The following is a 26,826-nucleotide window of genomic DNA, read 5'->3' on the forward strand; positions in this document are numbered from 1 at the left end:
TAACCGTTTTTAACTATATTTTATTATAATTTTTGAAATAAATAATATTACTATAATATAACATATGTAAATGAATGAATTATATGGTGTTTTATTTACATCCGTAAAAATTGTGAATACGAAAATATAATAAATAAATACATAATATTTTGGACTTTTCATAAATACAAAGAAAAATTAATGTATTTTTTTTAAAAAATAATGGTTATGCTTTTTTTTTCATATCGTTCGAATCTGATAATCGCCATTTTGAGTAATGTATCGTACCCAGGGGAGTGCCTGATATCCGCTTTTTTCGATAATTTTTAGATACCTAACCTAAGTTATATATATTCGTTTTTAATAATAAATAACAAGATGGCATAGTGAATTAAACATTATATACTAATCAAGCGTCGAATAGTTTCAAAAAAATTCTAAATTTAATTAATTAGCCCTTCTTTATTCAGGTGTAGTGTATTATTCCCTAAACATGTTATTGGCATTGCAAAAAAACAGTTAATTACTATGATCTTATCTGAAGTCTTCAGTAACTTCCATTAAATTATTATAAAAAATATATTGCGAATTATGTCAACATCGATTCAGTAGTTTTTAATATATATATATATACGCGTTTTCCTATATCAAGCAGCAAAATAAGTAGCAAAAGAAATGCATATTTCAAAAAACTGACCAATAGGGATTCGATTTTATTTTAAATATCTACGATTATAGCTTGATAATAATTAAAAATCAGCTGCTAAATTGGTTCAAAATTACTGATGCATGCCGAAGAAAATCTATATATTTCCAGGAAAAAAAACCTCGGGATAAGGTTATTCGCAAAAAACCATATTTAGCCAGTTAAAAATAAGCGAATATAGCTCAACTTATAAACCTGATAATAAAACCAAAAAAAGTTGCTTTAAAAAAAAATTCTTTTAAACTTGAATGCCAGATGTGGTAAAGTATGGAATTTCGAATTTAACGTATATCGGAGCTCTGCCTTCGATATCTTCTGATTCAACACTAGGTAAACCAAAATGAGCTCTCATCAAATACTCCTTGCCACCCTATTTTTTTATTGATATTTATGATTGGCCAAAATTAATTAGAATAGAAAGCATGTATAGGAAATAAATTTGTGTCAATTCCATTAATAAAAACTAAATACTCTTTCAATGAGAGGGCCTAGAACATATGGCATATTATGTTATAGTACAATCTTTGAGCTATAAGAAATATATGTAAAATTATAATTCAAAAAATTTATATGTAAAAAATCAATAAAAAACAACTGTTGCAGATATAGAACATTGACCATTAATGGGTTAATTATCACTTTTTATCTTGAATACCGTATAAAAATATAAAATTAAAATGCAATTAAAAGTAATTTACAAGTAAATTGATGGATTCAATAACATCCAGAAAAACCTCATTTTTACGATATTTGATCCCTTCTTTGCGCCATGATACAGCATTAGTGACTGCCATAGGAGGTCTGGGGGTCATTTCTAATTTCCTACCTTCTTGGGTGATGTATCTAAGCACATGATTTAGGATTGATAAATAGATGTTATTTTACAACCAAAAGAATAAGAAAAAAATAGCAGAGGAACCTATTTAAGACATCATCATAATAAGTGTTCATTATAAAAAAATATTGAAGAAGATATAATTTTGATAAGAAAATATTTTAAATTAATAATACTATTCCTTTCTAATAGATATTTATTTAAATTTTTCTCTCTATTAACTGAGCATTGTATCAATTTAAACATTTCAAGAAATATACTCTTGTAAAATTTTTGTATCTGTTGTTTGAGGATAGCCAAAATCCATCAGTTCATCTAAAAGTTCATATATCACTACAAAATTATCTCTAATGCTTTCCTCTTCTAAATCTCTAAAATACTCGACAAATATTTGAGCTAATTTGTGGAGAAATACAAATATTAGACCAACATTTGCATTTTTTTTAGTGACAGATACCACTAAATAATAGAGTAATCATTTTAAATCAAAAAATAAAATACTTACAATAGAGATTATTATATTTGATAAATGGGAATGTTATCTCATTCATGCTAACAAAGGGAATTAATTTACCATCCTCTTCCATTTCTGATAGTAATGGCATAAATTTTTCTATAATATTTAGATTTATATCGCCTCTATAGTTTCTAGATATTAGGACTTTCCCTTTCAAATCCAGGATAAATATTGCCGAAGCTGACATTGTATGTATTTTTCGTTCTCTTTGGCCTTCTTCTACTTATGTTTGGTTAAATAGCCATAAAAACAGATAACGAATGTCTGTCACTTGTCAACAGTGGCGTAGCTACGGGGGTGGTTTTAGGGTTTGGACTACTCCCACATCCAGCGTCTACATGAGCGGGAGGGGTAGTAACAGTTACCATCCTATTTTTTGAGGGGGAAGGGGGTAAGGATAGGCTGCTTTAATGGGGTTAGGATAAATTTTTTGGGGGGTTTTCTATTAAATTTTGAGATGAAATAGGACACCATTTATTGCTGTAAAAATTAATGCTTTTATTATAAATTATTATAATACAATTATTGACCAAATCTATATATTGCAAACAATCATACACATTGTTTTTCCAAATCAGCAAGCTCATAATGCCATAATAATTGATTCATTGTAAATAATGGAGGTTTTAATTGAATTTATAATTTAAAAAAATAAATTCTTTATATTCACAAAATATCGATAGTTGGTAGTAGAGATAGATTAATTTAAGTTATCCTTTTAAATTCTCTGAAAAGAGTATCAATATAATTATAAAGGTGTAATAATATTAAATAGACACTGCCTCCGAAGGCGGCGGGATTTTTTAGGGGGGTAGACAAAGGTTTTAAGGGGTTTGCATCCACAGTGAAAATCCTGTCATGTAGAGTCTGCCCACAGCAAAAATTTCTTTTTAGATTATACGTTCAAAAGACTTAAAAGTTACTTTATATCAAATAAATACCATTAATATTAATATTTTTCTGGTTTTGATGTTTGTGGAAGGATATTATATTTCTATTGAAATTATTCTGGATAGTATTATTATAAAGTCATTGAGAATACTCTACTAAATTATTAATAACATAGTAATGATGCATTTAAAATATATTTATTATATATTATCGAAGATATGCTTATGATTTGTAAGATAAACCCGATCGAAGGCTGGGCAAAAGGGCCGAAGGCCCGTTAAAGGAAGTCTGGGGGGCGAAGCCCCTCAGGCTTTTATATCTATGGACACCCTCTAAGAAAAATTCCTAGCTACGCCACTGCTTTTCAGTGATTTCTTATGTTGTATACTTACATAGATAGGTAATTATATTATCGCTTAAAATCAATCAAAAATATTTCATTTAAAATTTTAAATTTCCCATTTACTTGCTAAGGAATAATGTTGAACCTATTATTTTAATCTATTTGCATTATATAGCGTCTACATTAGCAGAGTGGGGGAGGGTTCAGTGGGAGGGGGGGGGGGGGTATTTAGTGTTATCTATTAAAAAAATTTGAATGATTTACTGATAATATATTACTATCATAATTTATAATTTAATTGTATACCTATTCTAATATAATAGATTGCTAAATATCGATCAATATTAAAAGTCATTATTTTTAAAGAAAACTTACTTATGGATAATTTCCCGCTATAAGGATTAGACATTCTATATATATGCTCATATTCATGCAAATAATATGCTATAATAATGCATTCATTGAAAATGAGAGAAGTTTTCTTAATTTATGTTTTCTATAAAATAACTCCTCTACAATCACAATTTTTGATAGTTGATATAGAATTGATTATTTAAGTTATTTTAATATATTTGAAGGGAGTATCATTAGAATTAAAAAAGCGCTAGGTATCGATTTTTGAGGGGGGTTTTGTTTCCAGTAAATATCTATATTACTGACATTATATATTCTTATTATAATAGGGGATATAGATTTTAGCAGCGTAGTTAGGATGGAGCAAAAGTGGAATCTGCCTTTCTATTTAAAATAACTGCCACATCTATATGAGAAAGGGGATTTTTTTTATTCGTTCATAAATACACATTTAAATGCATATTTTTATGATTTTAAAAAATTTACAATTATAATCAGAGTTTATTAGAACCTAAACTCGCACTTAACTAGAACCCTTTGAACCTTCGCGATTTTACAGAACCCAAACCCGAAACCATATTTAGATTTAGGGTTTAGTAAGGTCTAAGAATTGTTATTTTATTAATTCACTCTGTTATTGAAAGATAACACAATAATTTGCCTTAAACAAAAAAAAATTAAAACAAATATAATATTATTTTTCAAATTTAATTGCATTATTTTAATTATAATTACAATGATAAGTTATTTTTAAGGTAAAATATAATGAAAGGCATTTTTTTAAACTCCAAACTCTGAACCTGGTTCATAAATTTCTTATGGAACCCTACAGAACTCTTTTTTCGAAAGGTTCACATCCCTGATTATGATATGAAAATAATTTTGTTAGCCAAGTTTACATCAAATCAACAAATTAAATAAATTTATTGTAATAAAAAACTTAATAAAAAACTAATAAGATACTATATTATATCATTTCAATTAAAATAGGTAAAACAGGTAAAAAAAATAATATAAGATTATTATTTTAGATTTACCAAAATCAAATAATGATAAACCAGTATGAAGTCAAAATATCATGATGTCTTCCAATCCAATATATGTTTATAAATTTATACATTTCAAATTTAAAATAGTCACACTATTTAAAATTATATGCTGTATTTTGTTGTAAGATGATTTTATTTGATTCCTTATTAAATAGAAATATTTTATAGTTCATGCCCTATTATATATGTCCATTTATTATTTGTGAAGATTCGCCTGACTTTCATTCTGGCGCATTTTCTGATAAGCAAAATTATAGTTTTATTTTAGACCACCTCAATGACATATAATATATGTCATTGGACTACCTATAGATGTCCCTATGGTGTTTCCCAAAAATTTTTGCCACTGATAGTTAATCCATTATATTTTCTTATAAATAATAATTATACATAAAATGTTATATTATTTCTAAAAATTATTTAAAAATTGTTATAAACATTATTTAAAATTTTAAATACAAATATATGCTATAAATGATGTAATGAAATACATTTGTACCAACACCTACACGTGAGAGCAAAATGTATTGTAATTTACAACAATATTTTGAAAGGTATTGCATGAAATACTATATATTTAAATAATTTGTTACTACATTCTATTTTATCGAGTTATGGGTCTTCTTTTGAAGATATATATTTTCCAGGTCATTCTGTCAATAGACTCAAACTCCATAAAATAAGTGACTGTTTTGATGGTAAAGGCTTTTATAAAATATTAAGTAAAATATGCATTTTTTGTCTATGATACGGGAGAAGGGGTTCTTTAAGAGCAGTCTTTCATCCAGCAGTTTATTTTTTTGCATTAAGATCAAGCGTGAGGTATATTTTAAATTCCTGATTAAACTTAAAAAGCAGGGTTCGTTAGTAAATTTTGCCATATCTAAAATCTAGGATAAGTTGATCATTTGAATAGTTATTTCCGTTTACACCAGTGCTTATAAATCTTTTTTGGTTTTTTTAAAATTAACCATAAGATTTAGGTGTATTATTAAGCTGAAATAATTTGTAAAAATTTATCCATTTTGAATAAATATTTTTACTAAATAACTGATTTTTTTGCAGAATGCTGACCTGAGACTTATGATCCACTTATTAATATATGGAAAAGAATTCCATTTAATGAGAGATGTCCGTTAACGTTTATCATCAATAAACTGTGAATTTGTTTTATCATATGATTTTCAGACAAATTAATCATAATGGCATTCATAAGGTGAAAACCGCTCACACATTCAGCAATATTACACGGAATTGTATTCACAATTTTGAAACTCTTTCGAAGCACAGGGGAATTTATTACTTTTATAACTATATATTCCCTCATCAAATGCGAAAAAATCGAACTTCAGTGGGAAACAGTTATTTAATTTGCTCTTCCCCATAACGAATGTGAGGGTCTGCTGGCCAATTATCTTTTTGATAAAGAATCCATATTAAGATAAGTTAGCTAAAAAGATAAAACTATAATTTAATATAGTATTTTTAATTAGTAGAACATCAGAATCAGTATCCATTAATCTATTTGCCATATTGTCTATTAAGGCAGTAATAAATTGATTTTCGTTGATACCAGAGTGTCTTCTGTTTTCCGTCAATATTACGTATCAATATTTTATGTTCTCCTTTAGAAATATTAAATTCATTTAGAAATTATAAGAAATTTAAGACATACCAGGCATCTGATTTTGGAACATGGAGTTCGCTTTATTGATTTTTCAGCTTTAATTAAACTGATTATCTTGCCTAAAGCCTTAAAAAGAGATTGAATTTTCAATACAGGACATCATGCATCAAGGCTAGATCTGATAAGAATTGACACTACTTTATAATCGGGTGGACAGCCCGTTAAATTTTGCACTTGTTGCTAGAAATAGCTGAATTTTTTAAATGAGTATATAGGGCCTCAAAGTTATTCCAAACTGATTTAACAGTACCAAGATTGTTAAATACCCATTATACATAAAGTACGCATGCAATCTTCCACAACTGAATGCCAAATTCTTGAGCTATTTGTTCTAGCCTTTTGATTTTTTTAAACTGACTATATAAGCTCTCTTTTCTGTCAATAAAGGCTTTACAATGAATAACCCTTGTCACTTTTTTGTTCCAATGAGAAATTTTAAACAGTGATTTAAACAAAGCCAGGGTATAATCGTTATAGTTTAGGATATTTTAAAGAACGAATAAAAATACGGAAGAGTTAGTTTTTGAATTAAAAATGTACAATTACAACTACGATTTTGCTTATAAAATTTTTATATTTATTTGATGGCATAAAATATAGACATGCTTATTTTTTTAAAATACACCGAGGCTGAGCCTTATATTAAAAAAAATATTTTAAATCGGCGTTATTAGCTATAAAAACTAAAAATAAATGTAATATATTTTAAAAAATCCATGTCTGGACAAAAACTTTTTTTCTAAAAAAAATCCGGGGGACCGAATATTATATTTAAAAAGAATTCCGGGCCGGGTTGACCTTGAAATTGGTACCTTGGCATCTCTGAAAAATATTACTAATATGTTAAAATACCATTATATAAAATTTTAATATTTTGGAAGGAGCACGCCGTACCCCCTACTCTTTTTTAAAAATTTGGCGGAGATAAGTTAAAATTTTTTACTAAGGGGGGACGATCCTGATTACACCCCTGTTCATGCTCATCAGTTAGAACAGCCATATGAAGTACCGTCAAAGTCAATGGCCAAAAATAAAATTATTCAAATAAAATTTTTTACTTATCAATTTTGATTAACGTAGAATTTGGAATAATAACTTAACTCAAGGAATCGGCAAGGAAATTTTTTAATTGGATGAGTTATATTTAAAATTAAACAAGTATTTTGGATTAAGGATCAAGGATTAGCGAGATATGGGTTAGGGTTAATTAAAGGTTTGAGAGATATGGGTAATTGTTAAGATATATTTAAAATCAGGCGCTTCACTAGCTTTTACAGTCTCATGGGGCTAAAAAAAAATTGAAATTATTTTCAAAATTACCTTCTTTTTTTAAGTAAACATTACCAAAATTACAATTGGTATAAAAAAATTTAAAATTTTGGGGAGTTTTAAATTTTTCAAGGGGCTCGAGCACGCTACTGTTAAAAATGGCTTTTAATAAAATTGAATTATGTTTATTAATAACTTGTTAAATCTTACAGGCCATGTGATTAAAAATAAATATTAAGAGTCTTTCTTTCTTATCAAAAGTTGTTTTTCTTCTTTTTCTGTGTCTTACCCAGAATTCACAGTTAGCGTGTGTGGCGGTACAAAATATGATATAAATACTTTACATCATCTTGTATACTTCGCAGCGAATTCGCGGTAATTGTGAATTCAGGGTTATAGAGAAATATTTTTATTAAATCAACCGATTTTTTAAATTTATTGTGTACTTTAATGGAATATATTATTTGGATGGGAAAGAGGGGGGGGGGGGGGTAGCTTTTAAAATATATACCTACTTACATCATAAGGTTGAGGAAGTTTTTAGCGGCATATCGCTTTTACACCCTTGTAAGCTATTGCCGATTTTACTTATATTTCCCCCCCCCCCCGACTTTAAAAAAAAATTGCCCTTATTAACAAAATATCTCAATATACTACCACTGAACACCCAAAATAATAATTATTACTGATACAAAATCAAAATAAACAAATATAATGATAATTGTATAATAAAAATGAATACCTGATGGCAGTAGATTAATTATAATTTCATATCAAATAAAACAAATTATTTCTTAGTAATTATTTACAGTTATGAGTATAACAGAAAACTTATTGCATTCTCCCTATACCAACCCCTTGAAATATTGTTTAAAAAAAATGAATATAAGCTAAAATCAAAATCAAATAACGTAAATTGCGAATTAAACCCGGTCAGAATAGCGTCGGTTCTGCTAACAAATGTTAAAACGATCTTGGCATGGCTCCGGTTTCATGGAAACAATGTTTTTAAGCCCAGCACGAGTTTACAGCTATTTTTATTTTAGACCAACTATGACCTTTTAACGTTTTCCTTTTATGGTCCACTCCGGACCATGTTTCAAGGCTGCATATCTATAACATTGAATGCAAAATAATGGCTAATTAAAATTATAAAAAAACCTAATAAATTATAATGGCCAAATGTATTTATTGATTAAATTATTCTAATATATAAAAATTATTCATAAAAAAAACATTTAAGATGGTGGAAAGAGTTCAAAAATATTTTTATTTAAAACTTTCTACTTCCGGTGTTAAAAAGGGTTTATTTTTATAAAATAATTTAAATTTAAACATTAATTATTTTACTACCCAAAAGCCGAACTCAAATTTCCTCACAACTTCCTTATATGTAATAAAAAAATATTAATTTCTTAAATTAAAAATATAAAAATTTAAGACGTTTTATTTTCAAAATCTTTTAATTTTTTTTATTAAATTATATCACAATAAAAAATCTCAAAAATATTGTATTGAGATTCATGACAATGTTTGGGTATAGCCCTATCGATTCACAAATTATGTGGCTTACTTTCTCTCTAAGTCCAACTCGCTCTTATTATCTCGGAATTATATCACTTATAAGTGCTAAGCGAAAGGCGTTCAACCACTTTCTTCATATGCAACATAACCTCATTTGCCTACTCAGGATTTACCCAGAAGAGGGTTAAAAAAAACTTGGAGGGGCTTCACCAAACCTCCCCCAACCTTCTCGGTCTTCGACCGGGTCCCGTCTATCAGAAATCATGATTTAATTAATTATATTTTTTCACGTGGTTATTATTATTTACTTTCTTTTTTTTTAAAATGTAATATATTTTTCCTGCAGTGGTCAAAATGTTAGGCCCATCTTAGACGAATATTTTTAATCGGCTCCGCCACGAAATTTATAAAATTTCATTGTTTTGAGTATTTGATTTGCAAATTTTTTAAACAGGAAATTGAAAAATTAAGGAGTAAATAAATATTTAAAAGAAAAATCAAGGAGTAAATGAATATTTAAACTAATTTAGAAAAGAAAGAAATAAATAAATAGATTGAACCAATTTTTAAAAACGGCTACAACATATTATCAAGAAAATTTTAAGCAAGCCCTGAAGATTTTACTCAGAGATGGCACAAAGGTTTGGACGTCTATTCGCCAAATATAGAGGAGTAGCAATATTTCTCTGGCTAAAATATTTAGTTTGTCGTTTTTAAAAATAGGCTGAAATCATGTTTATTAACGACACTAGATTCGATTTTTTTTAAAAATTTTTAAACCCTAGCAAGTGAGGAGTTATAAAATTATCCCATTTTTCGACCTGTTTCGGACAGGATTTCAGGCCTGGTCTGCTGGTCCCTGGTATATTTATCCTTTCATTTAAAATAGACTAACAATTGGGAGCACTAATTCTCAAGAGTGCTTTAACCAACATAGTTAGTTAGTATAAAGCAAAAAAGTTAATCAATAAAATATTATCCAACCTTATATGAATATAAAATTGACTGCAAGTGCAAGCATTTATCCTGAAAATTTTGTCAATGTTTAGTTCGTAATTGTATAAATTAGAATTACTTTAAAGGTAGTATATAAAGTAAGAAAATAAGTTCTAAATATCTGGGTTTGCTTTTAAATTAAGTGCCTACTTATTAATTTCAATCTATTTCGATAACAACAACAAATAACGTAATTAATAGCTATATAAAAAACTACGATATCACACCAAGCGTATAGTAAAGCCAAAGTTATGTAAGCATAAATTCTGAAACTTATAGCCAGAATTAATGTTATTTAAGTACATTTTAGGGCTTTGATCTGTTTGGTAGATAGTTAAATATATATATAAATAAATGACTCTAATCATTAAAAAAATATCAACCTCTTTTATCGTATTTTAAAATATGAAACTCAATGTCTATGGCTTTAGTTTTGATACCTTTATAATTTAATAGCAATAGCATAAAAGTAATCATAGACTTGTAGTATCTTTGTAAGGTATGACATCAAAATAATATGTATTGGTTACCATGAAATTCAACATTACAATTAGAGAATTTTTTTAACCATCAAGCGCTGCTAAGGCTGAACGATTGTTTAGTTAAATAATACTAAGTGCGCTTTTACACTTGGAAAATTGGAAAAATATCAAACGTCAATCCCAACATTTTTCAATTTTTATTTTAGTAAAATATATAACAAATATTTTCTTCGGTAATTTTATTTTAAAAAATTAAATATAATATTGTTTATTCATATAATGTTTCGCACTTTTTTAAAAATTAGATAAAAAAAAAATTCTGAGAAGATTTTATAGAAATAGAAGTAGGAAATTATTGATGGAGATTTATCATTTTAAAAAAAAAATAATAAAAGCAAATTTTTGTGCATATATTACAAAATTTTTCCAAATCATATTCTACATGGAAGGTGGAGAGGATTTATCCCCAAACCCTCCTTCGTCTAAACCAATGATATTGCTATTTGGTCATTTCCAAACAAGTCGTTTTTGGGGAAAAATTAGTTTTTGACTACCGATTTAATGATGTCTTAGAAGTCCTGATGCGAACATATTACAATTATTTTTAAATATTATTTCTACTTTTGGAAAAATTTTTTAAAAAAATTCTAGGAGCGTTCATGGGAGGCTGGCCCAAATAAATTTTAAAAACCCTCCCTCTTTCTATTGGAGATTCATTTTAATAGATATATAAATTATATACGGTAAATAGGAGAGACCAGGGTGAGCCCAAGGTTCTTGTGAGCCTTGAAATTTTCTTCTATAGTATTCAACTCTAATGGTTATTTTTTTAAATCTATAACTAAATTATGTATTTGAGGCGATAATTTTTTTAATATCGGGTGACATACAAAATTTTTATAACAGAATATATAATTTATCTCCTCAAAAGTAACTTTCTTAAATTCTGCAATTTATCAATAATAAAAAAAATGATAAATGTTTTAATTTTCCAGTAACTATAAAAGATTAACCCCTATTCTATATAAAATTATTCTATATTTGAACAAAGAATATGCTACCAAAAATTAAATTTTAAAATTACTGAGGGTCTAGGGCAACTTTTCAGAGGTTCATAAAACCTTTTAAGCTTTTTAAAATTTATTTTTTGAAATTTTAATATGGTAAGAAATCATTTTAGAAAAAAGAACAACTAATGATGAGATCATTAAAAAATTTAATGAAAATCCGTATTTCCTAAGTGAAAAAAAACTATAAAATTATCTTAAATGCACCTAAAATGTTTATGGGTCTTTGTCCCTGTAAATGTGCTTTCCCTGCATGGATCCTATTGCAATTTTAATCCATTCTTGGTTTAAATTGTCAATAAATTTCACTAATTTTTTATAATTATTTTCCACTATAGCTTATTTTTATCAATAAAGTAGTTGCAATAATATATATATATATCATTTTTATATTTAAAAATAATCAATATTAGCAGCTCAAAGCGCCTCACCTTTCTTCCCCGGATGTAACTCATCCTTTCCCAAATATATTTTTCGAAAAAATTAATATTGATAGAAAAGTATAATTTTTTTTAAATTGTTTTTATGTATTATAGCTAAAAGTAAATAAGTGGAATAAAATGAGATATTGTTTATTCAATTATTATCAAATTGTTATAATTTTATTGACGTTTGCCTTTTAGGGCTTGAATACTCCCCATTCTTCCCTATGTAATTTTTTTTAAACCCATAAAATATTTTCTTTGAGAGTATATTAGCTTTGTCACGTAAAAATCCAGTTGAAAGTCAGCTGTATTGTTGTTAAACGGCTCGATCTAGCCTATTTTAAATTAAGATTTTGTCCAAAATAGAACTACGCAAGGCTCGAGATTTTGTTAATAGATGTCTAAGCCTTTCTGCCATCTATGAGGAAAATCTCAAGGGCCTGCGTAAATTTTTTTCGTTAAAATATGGAACTTGTCGTTTAACAACACTAGTCAGCTGATATTGAAAGTTTCTCGTAAAACCCAGAAATGATAAAATGTCAAATTTGGGAATAAAAGATTAAAAACCAGGAATATTTAAATTATATGATTTAATAGGACCTGGAATTCTAAAATTTTAAACGGTAAAATCGGGGAAGAATGATTTTGTATATTGTACTTGATGTTCACATTGCCACCGGTCCCCAATATGTTCGTGAAAAAAAGATTTTTTTTCCATGCCCGTCAATTTTTTGCTGGGCCCAAAAATAATTTTATACAAGTTATCAGTCGCATAATAATTTTGCTTTTTTTCGGGCTGGCCCTGGAATACGTGACTAATGGCTTTTTGCGGACCAGGCTTAGAACCGCGCAGACCTTTATATAGCACATTCTTTGGTACCGGAATCTTTTTAAAAATTTGATGCACCAGAATGATCCACACTTTTACGCTGCGTTTTAAACGCTAAAACGTAACTTCGAGAAGTGTACCAGAACTAGGCGTAGGAAATAATCATACACTATTTTTAATATTTAAAAAATATAAATCCTTGATTTAAAAAGGCTAGGATAGTTTCTTCTCTCAATATAATTTAGGAACCTCTGAGGTCAGAATTTTTGACACAACCCGGATTTTTTATAAGAACGAATAATTTCAAACCCGAACCTGTTTTTAAAAAAATAAATTATTTTAAAACCAGGACATTTTTATTCAAATTCGTTCTTTTTCAAGTTTATATTATTTTTTGGGTTCGGGCTTATAGATTTAAACAAGTGTTGCCTGATTATAGAATTGTCGGTGACATTTGTTAAAAGACTCGTATTCGAGGCCTGCTCAGGTTGGACCACTGAGTCAGTCATATGACTAACATTTGATTTTCAAAAATTCGATGTTCCGTGGAATTAATATTCGAACTATTCGTTCTATTTAATCACCATCTTTTTCTTTCGGTAAAATATAATTCAAATCTTATCCTTATTAATTTCTTTAACATAATCTAGATATCTGGCCGGATAACTTTTTAATTTTGTTAATCCTAAAACCACGAATATTTTATATTTTATCGATCACGGATAAAAATATCACAAGTCTGACTTTAAAAATAAAAGTGAGCGATGCTAAGTAGTGTTGTTAAAAAACCCAATTGAGGTCCATTCTTAAACACGGCCCAATTAAGATTTAAGCCAAATATCATTATGTAAGCTGGAGATTTTACTCAAAGATGGCACAAATGATTATCTATTTGCCAAACCTCGAGGCTTACATATAATATTATTTTGGCTAAAATCTTTATCAACACTAGCTGCTAGCCTATATCGTAAAGATAGGTAAACTTGGACCATGCTATAAAGCACAATGGCGGATAAATTATTCAAAGTGAATTTATATATTACATAATAGTGCGCATAAATTGAGCTTTTGCAGTACCTTTTTTAACGCAACGCATCTTTGTTTAAATTGAAAGCAGTACGTTTTTTTCTTATTTTGAAATTGAAACGTGATTTAATTTTTATTAAACAATATGGATTTCTTTAATTTACAAGATAAACAACTAATTGCTTATTTTAATTATACAAGGATGAGGAGAACATTATAATTTACAAATAAAATAATTTAATTACATTTTCAAGTCTTTAATAATAAAAATGTACACTAGAACATGTAAGAGTATTAAATATCTTATTAAAATAATATAATCGTACCATCTGTATGAGGGTTTAAAGCCAGAAACTTTGCCCAATTTTATTTGGTCTTTAATTTTTTTTATAATAATCACATAAGGGATGTCAAAATAAAATATTGTTAGCTCAATAAAACATAGTAAGTTTTCTATATATCTTAAAAAATCAAACACTATTATTCTTTTTATATACATAATATTTAATTTAATTTCAAAGATAATATTGGCTAAATTTGTCAATGAATTAAAATCCTAGAAAGGCTTCAAATTTTGATCTCAATAATTAATTATTGTCAAAATTTTTAATATATATACAATATTAGATCTTTACCCCTGATATTTTTATCTATTGGATTTTCATAACTGTTTACTCAATCTCATTCTTTCATAATTTGATTATTATAATATATATTTGTTTATACCTTAATATATTTATAATAATCTATATATTTTAATATATGCTAAATAAATTTTGAATAGTTTGCTTATTTATATATATTTTTCAAAAATGGACACTATAATATTGAATATTACTTTATCATATATATAAATAAACATATTTACAAAAATAAACACACTAAGATAAAATTTATTTAATTTAATGATGTTTGATTTAAAGTTATTTCTGATATGTCGGTGATAATGTAGTATTTTGATCCTTTGATTGCTCCATCAAAGTATGATACAATCTTGATACTTCACATTTGAAAAAGTATTTATTTGAATGGCTCATACTTTCCAAGCCTTGTGCCATTGATTGTAGATACAATCTAAAATAATATTAAATTTATAGATAAAAATATATATTTTATGGCAGATGGCACTCTTTCCAAAAGTCTTTCACCCATGAGTGCATTTATTTTTGAACCAGTAGCCTTTGGTGTAGATTCTTTTCGACTAAAATTGTCAGTAGTTTTTCTGTCCTTTATCATTGGCTTCATGAATTTAATATATTCATATTCAACTTCTTCTTTAAGCAACAGTTGTATCATGCTGTGGAAACTCCATCTCCATGCTAATAAAAATATAATTTATCACTGTTCATATATTTACCTTGAACTAATAGATGATAAACCATCTAATACTTATTCTAAAATGATAATAATATCAATTAATATATTCTAAAATTATATAAATATATTCTAAAATTATATAAATATATTCTAAAATATAAATTAATATATTCTAAAATTATATAAAAATCAATTAATATATTTTAAATGATATAATATCAATTAATATATGAGATAAATTATACTTACAATTTTGTAACAAACCAGTTTGCTTTTTTTTAACGCTTGCCGTAAAAAAATCCAATTTGCATAATAACGGAGCGTTGCAACACTCAATTTGTGAGCACTATAATGATTATTGCTATTTTTTAAAAAAAAAAATTCCCGTAAATGTTATTATTATTCATAAAAAGTAATATAGGTATTCGGGCGAAATTAACTTGTTAAGGCTAGGATTAGCTTCCAGAGAAAGTTGTAGTATCGTTACTCTAGACTACCCCAAATTTTTATAAACCTAGCCAGTGCCAAGTCTAATATGTTATAAATTTTTCAATAAATATGCCTCATTAGACATGATGATCTTAAAAATTCTAAAGGCACTATTTTGTAGGTTATTTAAAAAAAAATAATACAAGTCTTGAGATTTCCTCCTGAACCCTAATTCGGGTTCACGGATAACATGAGTGCATAAACCTATATTAAAAAAAATTAATCTCAGTAGATCTCTTATGTTTTAAACATAAAAAGTTGTAATTTATCATGTCTGATTTAAAATATTATAGGCCATTTTATTGATACTTTATTAAATATATATTTATTCATACCGCCTTGTTATAGTGGTAATGGTAGTAAACGGCTCAATTTTCGGCAAAACAATATTAAGCAAGCCTCGAGATTTAGTTATTAGATACCCAAACCTTCTGTCATCTATGAGCAAAGCATCCAGGCTTGACTAATATTTTTAGGCAAAAATATTGGGTTAAAACCATTTTAAATAGGAGCCTTTTAAAACTAATTTAAAGATTTAAATTTATTTTTAAGCGCTCAGACTGGGCTGTTTTTGTAGGTGTGAAATAAAATTAGATGATTATGCAACAATTAATAGATTATATATTTACAACTAATAAATCGGAATTTTAATTTTTTTTAAGATAAATTTACTCGGCTATTACATGATTACTCGATGAACTTTTCGATCGGGTCAAGTTTAGCTTGGACTAAATTATATAATTAGAATTAAATATAACAGTTGTTTTCATAAAAAAATCTTTTTTTAAATTATTTTAAAAATTCTCGGAATTAAAATGACATACGATCAATTTAAGAAAATGACAAGGATTTCGATTTACACATTTTTTTGCCGATTTCTTCTTGGAAAAAAAATAATAATTTATTTCGCAAATAGTCTCAAAAATAATTTACTATATTATAGCTATAGGATATATAAATATTTTGTTTTTTTTTATAAGTTGCAATTTTTGTTAAAATAAATTCAAAAAATTAGCAGACATTTTAACGAGAAATATATGTATTTTTAGATCATTTTAATATTACATTATAACACTTATATCTATATCCCCTGCGTTTTTAAGTAAAATATTGATTCGATGATTTATTTATAAACAATATATTGATATCAATTTGTCAATCAATCTCGTAGCTAAAAAAAAAGAAGTTATACAATACTTTATTATGACCTAACCTATTATAGTAACATTTAAAATTATTTTTTCTCTCATCACGTAACCTTAACAATTTAAAAGTTTCTATTTTTATTACACAATAACTATGAATAAAATTTTCGTGCATATATATAAATATATTATTTTTTGAAAGAAAATTTTCTACATTCTTTTTTTGAGAATACATCGATTAAATTTTTTATACATCATTGTCCAGTTCCACCACGTTTAGTTTTCTAGCCTTTGGGAGTTTCTAAAAATATATATATTCGATATTTTCGTTCAATTTAAAAATGTAATAAATTTTAGGGCATGTTAAAAAGTGTTGCTTTTGGAAATTTTTTTAGCAAAAAAGTTGTTTACATTTTAAAATCTTAATATTATAATTCCAAAACAAATATTATATTTTAAAATTATACATATATGTATTTTTTTTTTAAAAAAAAGGTAAAGCTAATATTGCTTACATATCCAAATTTTTAAGATGCATGAATCGGAAGAAAATTGTATTTCCGCCAGATGTATGAGATGCCATTTTTGATCCATCGTAAAAAAGGCCGGGACGAGTGCAATACTGCATTTTTATGATTAATGCAAATATGCAACAGCATAACACCTATCCAGGCCGGTTCTACAAAGTCTTGATGATAAATTATAATATTAAATTCATCGTAGATATTTTTATTTTTGTAATAAAAAATAATTTAATTTAAAACGGAATATTTCATTTTGCGCGTTATTTTAAATTAAAAGATTTTTTTTTTTAAATATTAATTAAATCTTGGCAGGTAAGAATAAAAACAAAAATGAGAAAGTATTATTAAATATAATTTTTCTCACTGATAAATGATATAAATTATAGTGAAATTTTTTTTAGGCGGGATAAAATTATCATTTTTATTCAATAACAAAATTTGTTTATCAAAAAATGGATACAATATTAAAATTATTTCTTTTTTTTTAAAAAAAAGGTGTATTATATATAAATTATAAAGGTATGCCTTGAGCTAAATAAATAACAATAAATACAAAACAAATAAAATGGCTAGTTAATCGAAAATTGATATATAAAAAAACAACAAATTTATAATTTTATTTTTTTTCAAAACTTAATTGTAAATACAATATAACAAAGGATTATTTTTTTTAAAAAAAATATTATCAAAACATATTTTCCATAGGTACTTATAAATATTATTTTAATTATATTATATAATCGTTTCCAACACAATAGGTCTTTATTTGTATGGGCTTAAGGGCCTTACATTAATAAATAATTCCAAAAAAAAGTATATTCAAATGAAAATATTCAAAGAATTTGATTTGAGAACATAAATTATACACGACCCTAAGGATAATAAAATATTTATATTTTAAAATTTTACCTTTAATTTTGGCTATGCATGAGAAATTTTTATATGCTCTTTTTCATATTAATTTAATGGAAATATTTATTTTGAATTTAGGATTAAAATATTCAAATTCAAAAAAGCATTGGCGTTCAATTAAAAAATTTCAATTATTTTATAAAATGCGAAGCGGAATAAGAAATTAAAATGAATTATTTTTGACAGTTTTATTTATTGCAACATAAAATATTTATTATAAAGATGTTTTAAAATATTACTTGTAATTTAAAATGATATATCATATCAATAAATTATTATTGGAAAATAAATAAATGGTTAAGATATATAAATATTTAAAAAAAATAATTAATTATTTATTTGTGTAATTTTAATTTCATACAATAAATATTTATAGCAATTTGAAATTGGCTTATGAATTTTAACCAAGTGATTTAATATATCAGATAATTATATCCTAGTTATATGTTAGATTTACGCTATATATTAAAAATAATGGAGTAGTATATAAATTATTTAGTCAGTGGAGAATCCTATTCAAAATGTTAGCTGATAAAACCCCTAGAAAAAAAGGATAATGTTGCATAGTTCAGGAAGTTCTTGTTTTTGATATATCTTTTAGAAAATATGGATGGATAATAATTATCTAAAAAAATGTTTTATTAAAAACAGCTATGGCTCAATATGTTATAGCAGACCTCAAATAAAGAGGCATGACAAGCTATTTTAACCAGGGCTCGGTGCTCGAAGACAGTGTCTACCTGAGTGGGGGATACCATTTGCTTCCATATTAGAGGTGGACGCTGGCCTAAAAAGACCCACCCGCTCAAAAGACAATATCACACCCGAATATTCACAATTTAAATTTTTCAAAACTTTATTGCAACTTTTACACTTATTTTTCTAATTGCATATTAATAACACAAAATAATTACAATTTATATATCAAAATTTTTATTTTGAAAAAGAAAATGTCCATTATTGTTTTATTTCAATTGTACCTTCCTTTAATAAGCGATTAGCTATATAAAATAACCTTTAACTAGAAGCAGGGGTTGATAAAATTTTACTAGCTAATTTTCTCAAAGAAGGAAATAAATTTTCCTGTTTTCAAATATTGTAATTGCTATTTCTTTTATGATCGATGAATATTTTAAGTTCATCCTTATTACCACCTTCATTGGTAGATGATGTTGATGCCTCATCAGAATCATCTTCAAATTCTCTAAAAAAATTTATTTTGGATATACCGTTTTTTCTGTGTGTAGGATGAATTAGAAAAGTTATAAATGATTGTTGGCATTGACTTATGCGTATCATAATTTTATAACTTTGGGCGACCAGAAGAAATAGATTAGTCATCTATTTAAAAGGAAATATGATAGAGAGAGACTCCTATTTAGTAGGACTAGCTCGATTGTTAGGGAAATCTGCTAGATAACAATTAATTGCTGAGTCACTTGTCTATGGGAAGATGCATACTTTAGGAATAATTAAAAATTATATACATAAGACTCTACAATCATTGTATGAAGTATATCTATTATGGTCATTATGTAAATCATTCAAAAAATTGTGTATTAAGATCAGATCCCTTAATATATACTCAAACAATTGAGAGGCAATGGAAAAGCTTGAAAAATACTATCCTAAGGACAGATATAGAGATAAGATAACTTAATATTTAAATTAATGCATATTTTATTAAAAACTTGTTAATCTAAACAAAGAAAAAACTCATTTTTATATATTATATTAAATAATTATATTAAGTAATAAAATGTTTGAATATTAAAATTAAAATATTTGTTAATTTTAAATATAAATAAACTAAACATATTAAATAATCAAATAAAGTAACCCATGACCGGAAAATAAAATATGAGATATATAAACAATATGTTATTAAAGATATTTAATCTCCCTATATTTTGACTGATGATAATTTTAGTGCAAATGATTAGTATATATATATATTTAGTAAAGATAAATAAAACATATTTAAATTAAATTTATTTATTAACAAATTTCTATTTCTGAACGAGATTTAAGAAATTTCTCATTTTTCAATCAATTAAAATTAAAACGAAAAAATGTTTTTAATAAAATGCAGAAGTTTTTTTGTTTTCAAAAATTATTCACTTTTCGAAACATAAATTATTAGGTATATTATATTATAAAATTGAGCATATTCATTAAAATACGATTTTAAAAATTAAAATTTCCGTAATTGGGGAAATTTATGTTCACGCCCAACTACACATAGCAGAAATTTTGGAAAAGCCCGTCGCGTTCAGTCACGCCTAATAATTTAATATTTATTTACACTAACACCGTGATCCATAGTGTCACGCATAATTTCACGGCCTGTGTTCACCTTACTCCATATATCTTTAAGGGTTGAGAGGAGGGGGATAGTGGTAAGGATTAAAAAATATATTGAAATTAGGGGATGAATTTCAGTCGTGTCACATCCAATCTTTTATCATATATATCCTGACGTGATTTTTTTTCTGAAATACAAAAAATGGATGTAAGGCCCTGGTTAAAGAAAATATATAGGGTTGAAAGGTTGGAGAGGTTGGTCAGGGTTAATATGTATTAAAAATGGCTCATATATGTTTTTAATTTGGCCTTTGTTTAGTAATATGCTGTACCATGCCGATGCGATATCACAATAAGTATCTATTTTACTGATTCTTGATATATAAGTCCTGATTTGAGCTAGAGTTGAAATAATACTAATTAATAATTTTAAGGGACTATATCTAGGATGAGTTGGACAAAAGTTCAACACGTGTTGAGAAATGGCAGTTTTTACACAAATATGATATTGGCTAATCTAATTTTTAATATATATTATATTTACATGACTGTTTTTTTATAATATTTTTGGTAACTCTTTTTTATTTGTATATACATTATATATTTTTTATACCTCTTATATAGTCGAATATATTTATTTTATAAATCAAATTTATTGAAAAAATATTACTTCATTGATTTCAAATTAAGTTGTGTTTATTTTTATTTCAATGCAAGATATTTAATTTGAGCTTAGATGTTAAAGAACTAAAGGTAAGTGAATTAAAAGTGTTGTATGAAAATGAATATAAAAAATTTAGAAAACTATAAGGAAATGTAAGTCTTTCCACATAATGCAATAATTTTGACAAATTTAACATATAATAAAATATGCATAAGAAATAACAAATTGGGTGACATTATATCACAATTGAAACAAAATTAAAAGGGAAATGAGTTAATAAGGCTAATTTTATGACTTGAATTGAAGTCTTTGGCAAAGATAAAATCCTTTAGAATCCTTTGTTTTAACTGAAATTTGTATGCCCAATATTTTGATTTTGAGCTTGAGGACCAAAAGTGGACATGATGACTGGTAAAAATGGTATTGATAAGAGATTCCATGTATTTATCATATATTAATGTTTCTGTAGCTACTCTTTGTTTAGCTTTGATAAAGCCATACTTTTATAATTTTAATGCAAAAAAATATAAGTTTCATATCATGGAAGCAAAATTTTTTTTTGTTAAATAGAATCTTAACCCCTTGAACTAAAAATAAATTTTTTTTTGATTGCCCCCCCCCTTCCCACCCCCCCCCTCTCGAACGATTTCTTTTATAATTCTACTAAGTAATATATAGAAATTTTCTTATTTAAAAATTAATAAGATTGTCTAAATATTTATTTAATGAATACTATTTTAAATATTAGATTAGATTAATTTAAAACATATAAATTATATTTTCGCTATGTCAGCTTGCAATCGAATTTTGTGTTAAAAATAGAATATCAATATAACTCACTAAATATTAATTTAACATCAACAGTTGAAGCTTAATTGACTATTATTATTTAAATTATTATATAACCCTAACTAAATAAATAGAATCATTTATTAATTGAAAACTAAAAAATTTAATATTGTAATAATTAGCCGAGTTCAAAATGATTAATCAACTATATATTTATTTTTAAATTTTATTATCATACCTATTCCTAAGGTCCAAATAAGTATAAGAGATTTCTTTATAAAAAGTAAGTAATTATACATATAGCTTATAATCCTCTATTATATACAGTTATTTATAAAATATTAGATAAATGCCACTTTTATAGACGTATTTGACAGTTATATAATATATTACAGTTAATGTTATCATAAATTTTACTAATAAATGCTAATAAATATAGTAACAATTTGCATTTAAATATTTAACGCCTTCTATTTAGTTATAAATAATTTTAAAAATTAAACATTTTATTATTCATCTTAGTCTTAGAATAGATGTAATAAATTTGATATCTTTTCTTCTCAAGCTATTTTTTTCTTTTTTGAAAAACAGTTTTCGGTTAAATTTTTAATACAAGTATATTTTTGATATTATTACAAACTTTATTATTTTAACATATAATATACCAACTAGTGAAGGTCAACGGTCCGGTCTTATCGGTCTTAGACCGGGATTGGACCGGACCGATTGTCGGACCGATATTTTTAATGAGGACCGTGGTCCGGACCGTCCTTTTTTATTTTTACTGTCCAGACCGCGGTCCGGACCGGTCTTTTATTATTGTTTAAGTTTGCTTTACTATACAATTAATATAATTTTTTTGTAAATTTTATTTTATGATATTTTCCTAGAGGAGTCATTTTAGATTTTGTTAATTTTTATTTTACAATATGAAAACCATAAGTTTGTCCAAGTCCCAATAAAAACATAGAGTATGTCACTGCAGTACCAAATTTAATGTATCGTCAGCACCTAGTAACAAAATAATTGTTTATATTAAGCAATAAATTAATCAAAATAAGCAATAATATTATTAAGATATTTTAGTTATTATATAGTTCTATTTTTTTTAAAGAAACTGTCTGTATAATTTATTGTAAAAATTACTTAACCTTATTCTTAATAAAATAATTAGGTACCTTAAGCAGACATCTGATAAAACATAAAATATATACTTCTAATGATGAAAATGAAAATATCTCAAAAAACACAATCTACTCTTAATTTTAATATGCCCTCTACAAGTACAAAATCATTTTTTTCAATACCATTGGATAAATTTTATTGTTTATATAATACTCTTATATTTAATAAAATGATAAAACAAATCAAATTAGGTTAAAAAAATATGTTTTCTAAACAAATAAAAAGACCGGTCCAGGACCGGTCTTTTTATTTAGGACCACGGTCTGGATCGATCTTTTTCTTAAGGACTGTAGTCCGGTCCGGTCCGAGGGTATCGGTTCAGTCCGGACCAAAGACCGGACCGTGACCTTCACTAATATCAACTAAAGGTGTTGCGACAATATATAAAATATTAATTGTTTCATTATATCTTCTGGTCCTTATTTTATAGTTAGAAAATATTTTATTTCTAATATGGCATCCTTGCCGTTTAAATAACTACAGGTTTCAATATATTTGCATAATTATTTCTTCCAAAGATTTTTAGTGTTTTTATTTTATCAATTTATCCAACATAATAAATTCTGATGTTAGTTTACATTGTGAGTGTCATGGCTATTGCTGCAATGCAAATTAACCAGCATCTATTATTTGTGTTGCTATATAATTTAAGATTATTACTAAAGCTGCTGGGACTGGGAGCTTATGATAGCATATTTTAGATAAACAATAATGGTCAATGTGTAGTCGTTTATATATAATTTAAAATGGAAGATAATCTTTTAGAAATTTAATATCTCATAATAATTTTCCCGATTACTTATCTAGCTTCCATCATGTCATCTAAAAGGAACCTCTAACCACCATATAGTTTTATGATTTGGATTAGTCGTTTATACTTTCTTCTTCAAGAATTGTTGATTAGGTTTAGGCCTATAAATTTTTCCTTATTAGTCCATTCTATAAAATATTGTCTAAAATGGTAACAGATAGTTATATTAGTTTGATAATCTTTTGTCAATGTAAGTTGCTAAGAATTATATTATTGCATTATGTGGTTTTTAAAAACTATTATCAATTGAGGCATATGTATGAATTAATAAATCTTTTTTATCACTTGTAATTCTTTAGAGGCAAATTTTTTTTATAGCAGCAATCGAAAATATTTTATACTCTAATAAATAGATTTTGAATTAAAAAATATTATTTTTAGAAATGTCTTGTATTGTTTTAATTATTTATATGACAGTTTATTTTATTTGCATAATATAATAAATTACAAAATATGATTGTTCAGAGTTAACAATTAAAAAAGTAAAATATAATATATTATTATAAAACCCGGCCGAAGGCCGGACAAAAGCATAAAGGGCGAAGCCCCCTATAAATTTTTTTTAGTTGAGCCCCTTGAGATTGTAAAGGTTAGCGATGCTCCTGGTATTCATCTCTACATTTTCATTGTTATACCATTTTAAAATATAAATATTCAGAGGAAATTTTAATCTTTGTCTATCTAATATTTAGAATACAATATTAAGTCAAACTAATTTAGCCTAAATTAAAATTATGAAAAATGAAAATTGCCTTTCCTGTTCATTAAATTAATGATAAGAAAATACTAGTATTTTACATTAAAAAGAAAATAAAAATGCAATTTTAATATTAATTTATCTCATAGGCGTAGCCAGGATTTTCCTAATGGTCTGGCCTTAGGCCGGGTTTTCATAGTCTATAGATAGTCATAGAATATTTTTAAAAGATGGTAGGCGAATTCTAAAAAAATATATTATGTTTATTTAAAATATAAGAAACTGGTTAAGAGATTATATCAAAAAATAAACCTGAAACAAATAGGAAATATATTTTTATTAGTTTATATAAAAATATGATAATTTACATTTATATATACATTAATACAAAAGCATGGTAATAATTTATTCCAAACAAGTATAAGACATTTCTTTATAAAAAGTAAGTAGACATATAATTAATATTCCTCTATTATATAGAATTGGTTACAAAATATTAGGTAAAATTCCACTTTACAGACATATTTGACAGTTATACAATATATTACTGTTAATATTTAGTAAACATACTAATCAATGTTTTTGAAAATAAATATAAGCAACATTTACATTTAATTATTTATTATTTATTTTAATTAAAAAATCATTAAAAATTAATCACCATATTATTCATCCCACAATGGATGTATATTATTAGATATATCACGCTACTGTATTTTTCTATTTACATTCTTTAAAAGATATGTTTTGATGTCCTTATCAATATTTTATAGTCTTCTGTAAAATATATAATTCACTATTGGTAAAAATTATTTGATTGTCATACGATAGATAAAATTAGATATACTGTAAATCTACGACACATATTCCACTATTTGTATTGTGCATTAATTTTTTTTATTTAATTTATAATTTAATTTTATCAATAATTTTTTATTTATATTTTACTTTTATTAAGATAAATAAATTATAGCTACTCACTTTATAAAATATTATATTTGATATATTATATTATTTAGTAATTATATGGATCTATTAATAGTAATTATAATACATTTCACTTTTGTCTTAAGACTTATCTTTGGCTTATATTTCATTTCTTAAAAAATTCTTGTTTAACTTTTTTTTATATATAAATACTTTTTTTCCAAAAAAGTGTGAATTATAATGAATAGTTTTAGTTTAAAGAAATATTAACTTTTGCATTCTTTCTTTCAAATTACTGTTTGATATTTGCATATATTTTTGGGGGACAGGAGGTGGGAAGAGGACTAAGGAGGATATTTTTTATTATATTAAAATGATATTCACAAAATAGTGACAAATTTCTGAAGGTGGGGAATATTTCCCCTTGTCCCCTCTCCCCTCGGCTACGCCTATGTGCAAACATTTCTAAAAAAATCGAACGCTTTCAACGTTCATTGACAAAAATCGAAGTTTTCGTCCATTTTCCAAAAAGGAACGCGTTCACGTTCGTTCAAAATTTTATGATAAATTTTTTTTAAAATTTAATTTAATATAAATAAATGTCTTATATTTTTTAACACAATATATTAGCCATGTTAAAAGATAATATAGTTTTATTTTGATAATATAATTATAAATAATACCATATAATATAGATAATAAAAAGATATTTTTATTAATAAAAAATTTTCTTATTAATTTTTAATAACAATTGTTTTTCTTTTAATCTGATAGACAGGAACGCTTGGTGGTTAATAGGGCATTAGCTATACTAAAAACGCGCTCTATAGGGGTAGATGAGCGAATTGCTGTAATACTTAATAAACAACTCTTTTAACGGTGGGGAATTTATTAAAAACATTTATTATTTTGTCCTTAACTTCAAAAAATTGAGATAAGTTATCTCCCATCAATTCATCCACTACTTCCTCGTCAAAAAAAGGATATCTCGAAATTAACAGTAATTGCATTATCATTTCTAGGATTTTCAATGCATTTTTTCTATAACGCTATAAGTTTATTTTTTATAGATTCATTCTGTAG

General features: G+C 25.9%; 1 protein-coding gene across 1 annotated transcript; it reads right to left on the reverse strand.

The window, feature by feature from the left end:
- LOC135928764 (AP-1 complex subunit mu-1-like) lies at positions 1 to 2,281 on the reverse strand. Its single transcript, XM_065465228.1, has 5 exons — positions 2,026 to 2,281; positions 1,781 to 1,979; positions 1,384 to 1,528; positions 930 to 1,055; positions 1 to 318 (listed from the first exon to the last, which is right to left on the reverse strand). The coding sequence occupies exons 1-5, from the start codon at positions 2,222 to 2,224 to the stop codon at positions 220 to 222; spliced, it is 768 nt and encodes a 255-aa protein (XP_065321300.1). The 5' UTR covers positions 2,225 to 2,281; the 3' UTR covers positions 1 to 219.
- Positions 2,282 to 26,826: the final 24,545 nt, after the last annotated feature.

This window comes from Gordionus sp. m RMFG-2023, chromosome 4 (genome assembly GCF_954871325.1).
Source record: "Gordionus sp. m RMFG-2023 chromosome 4, tfGorSpeb1-WG-v2, whole genome shotgun sequence".
In the NCBI taxonomy this organism is placed as follows: Eukaryota; Metazoa; Nematomorpha; class Gordioida; order Chordodea; family Parachordodidae; genus Gordionus; species Gordionus sp. m RMFG-2023.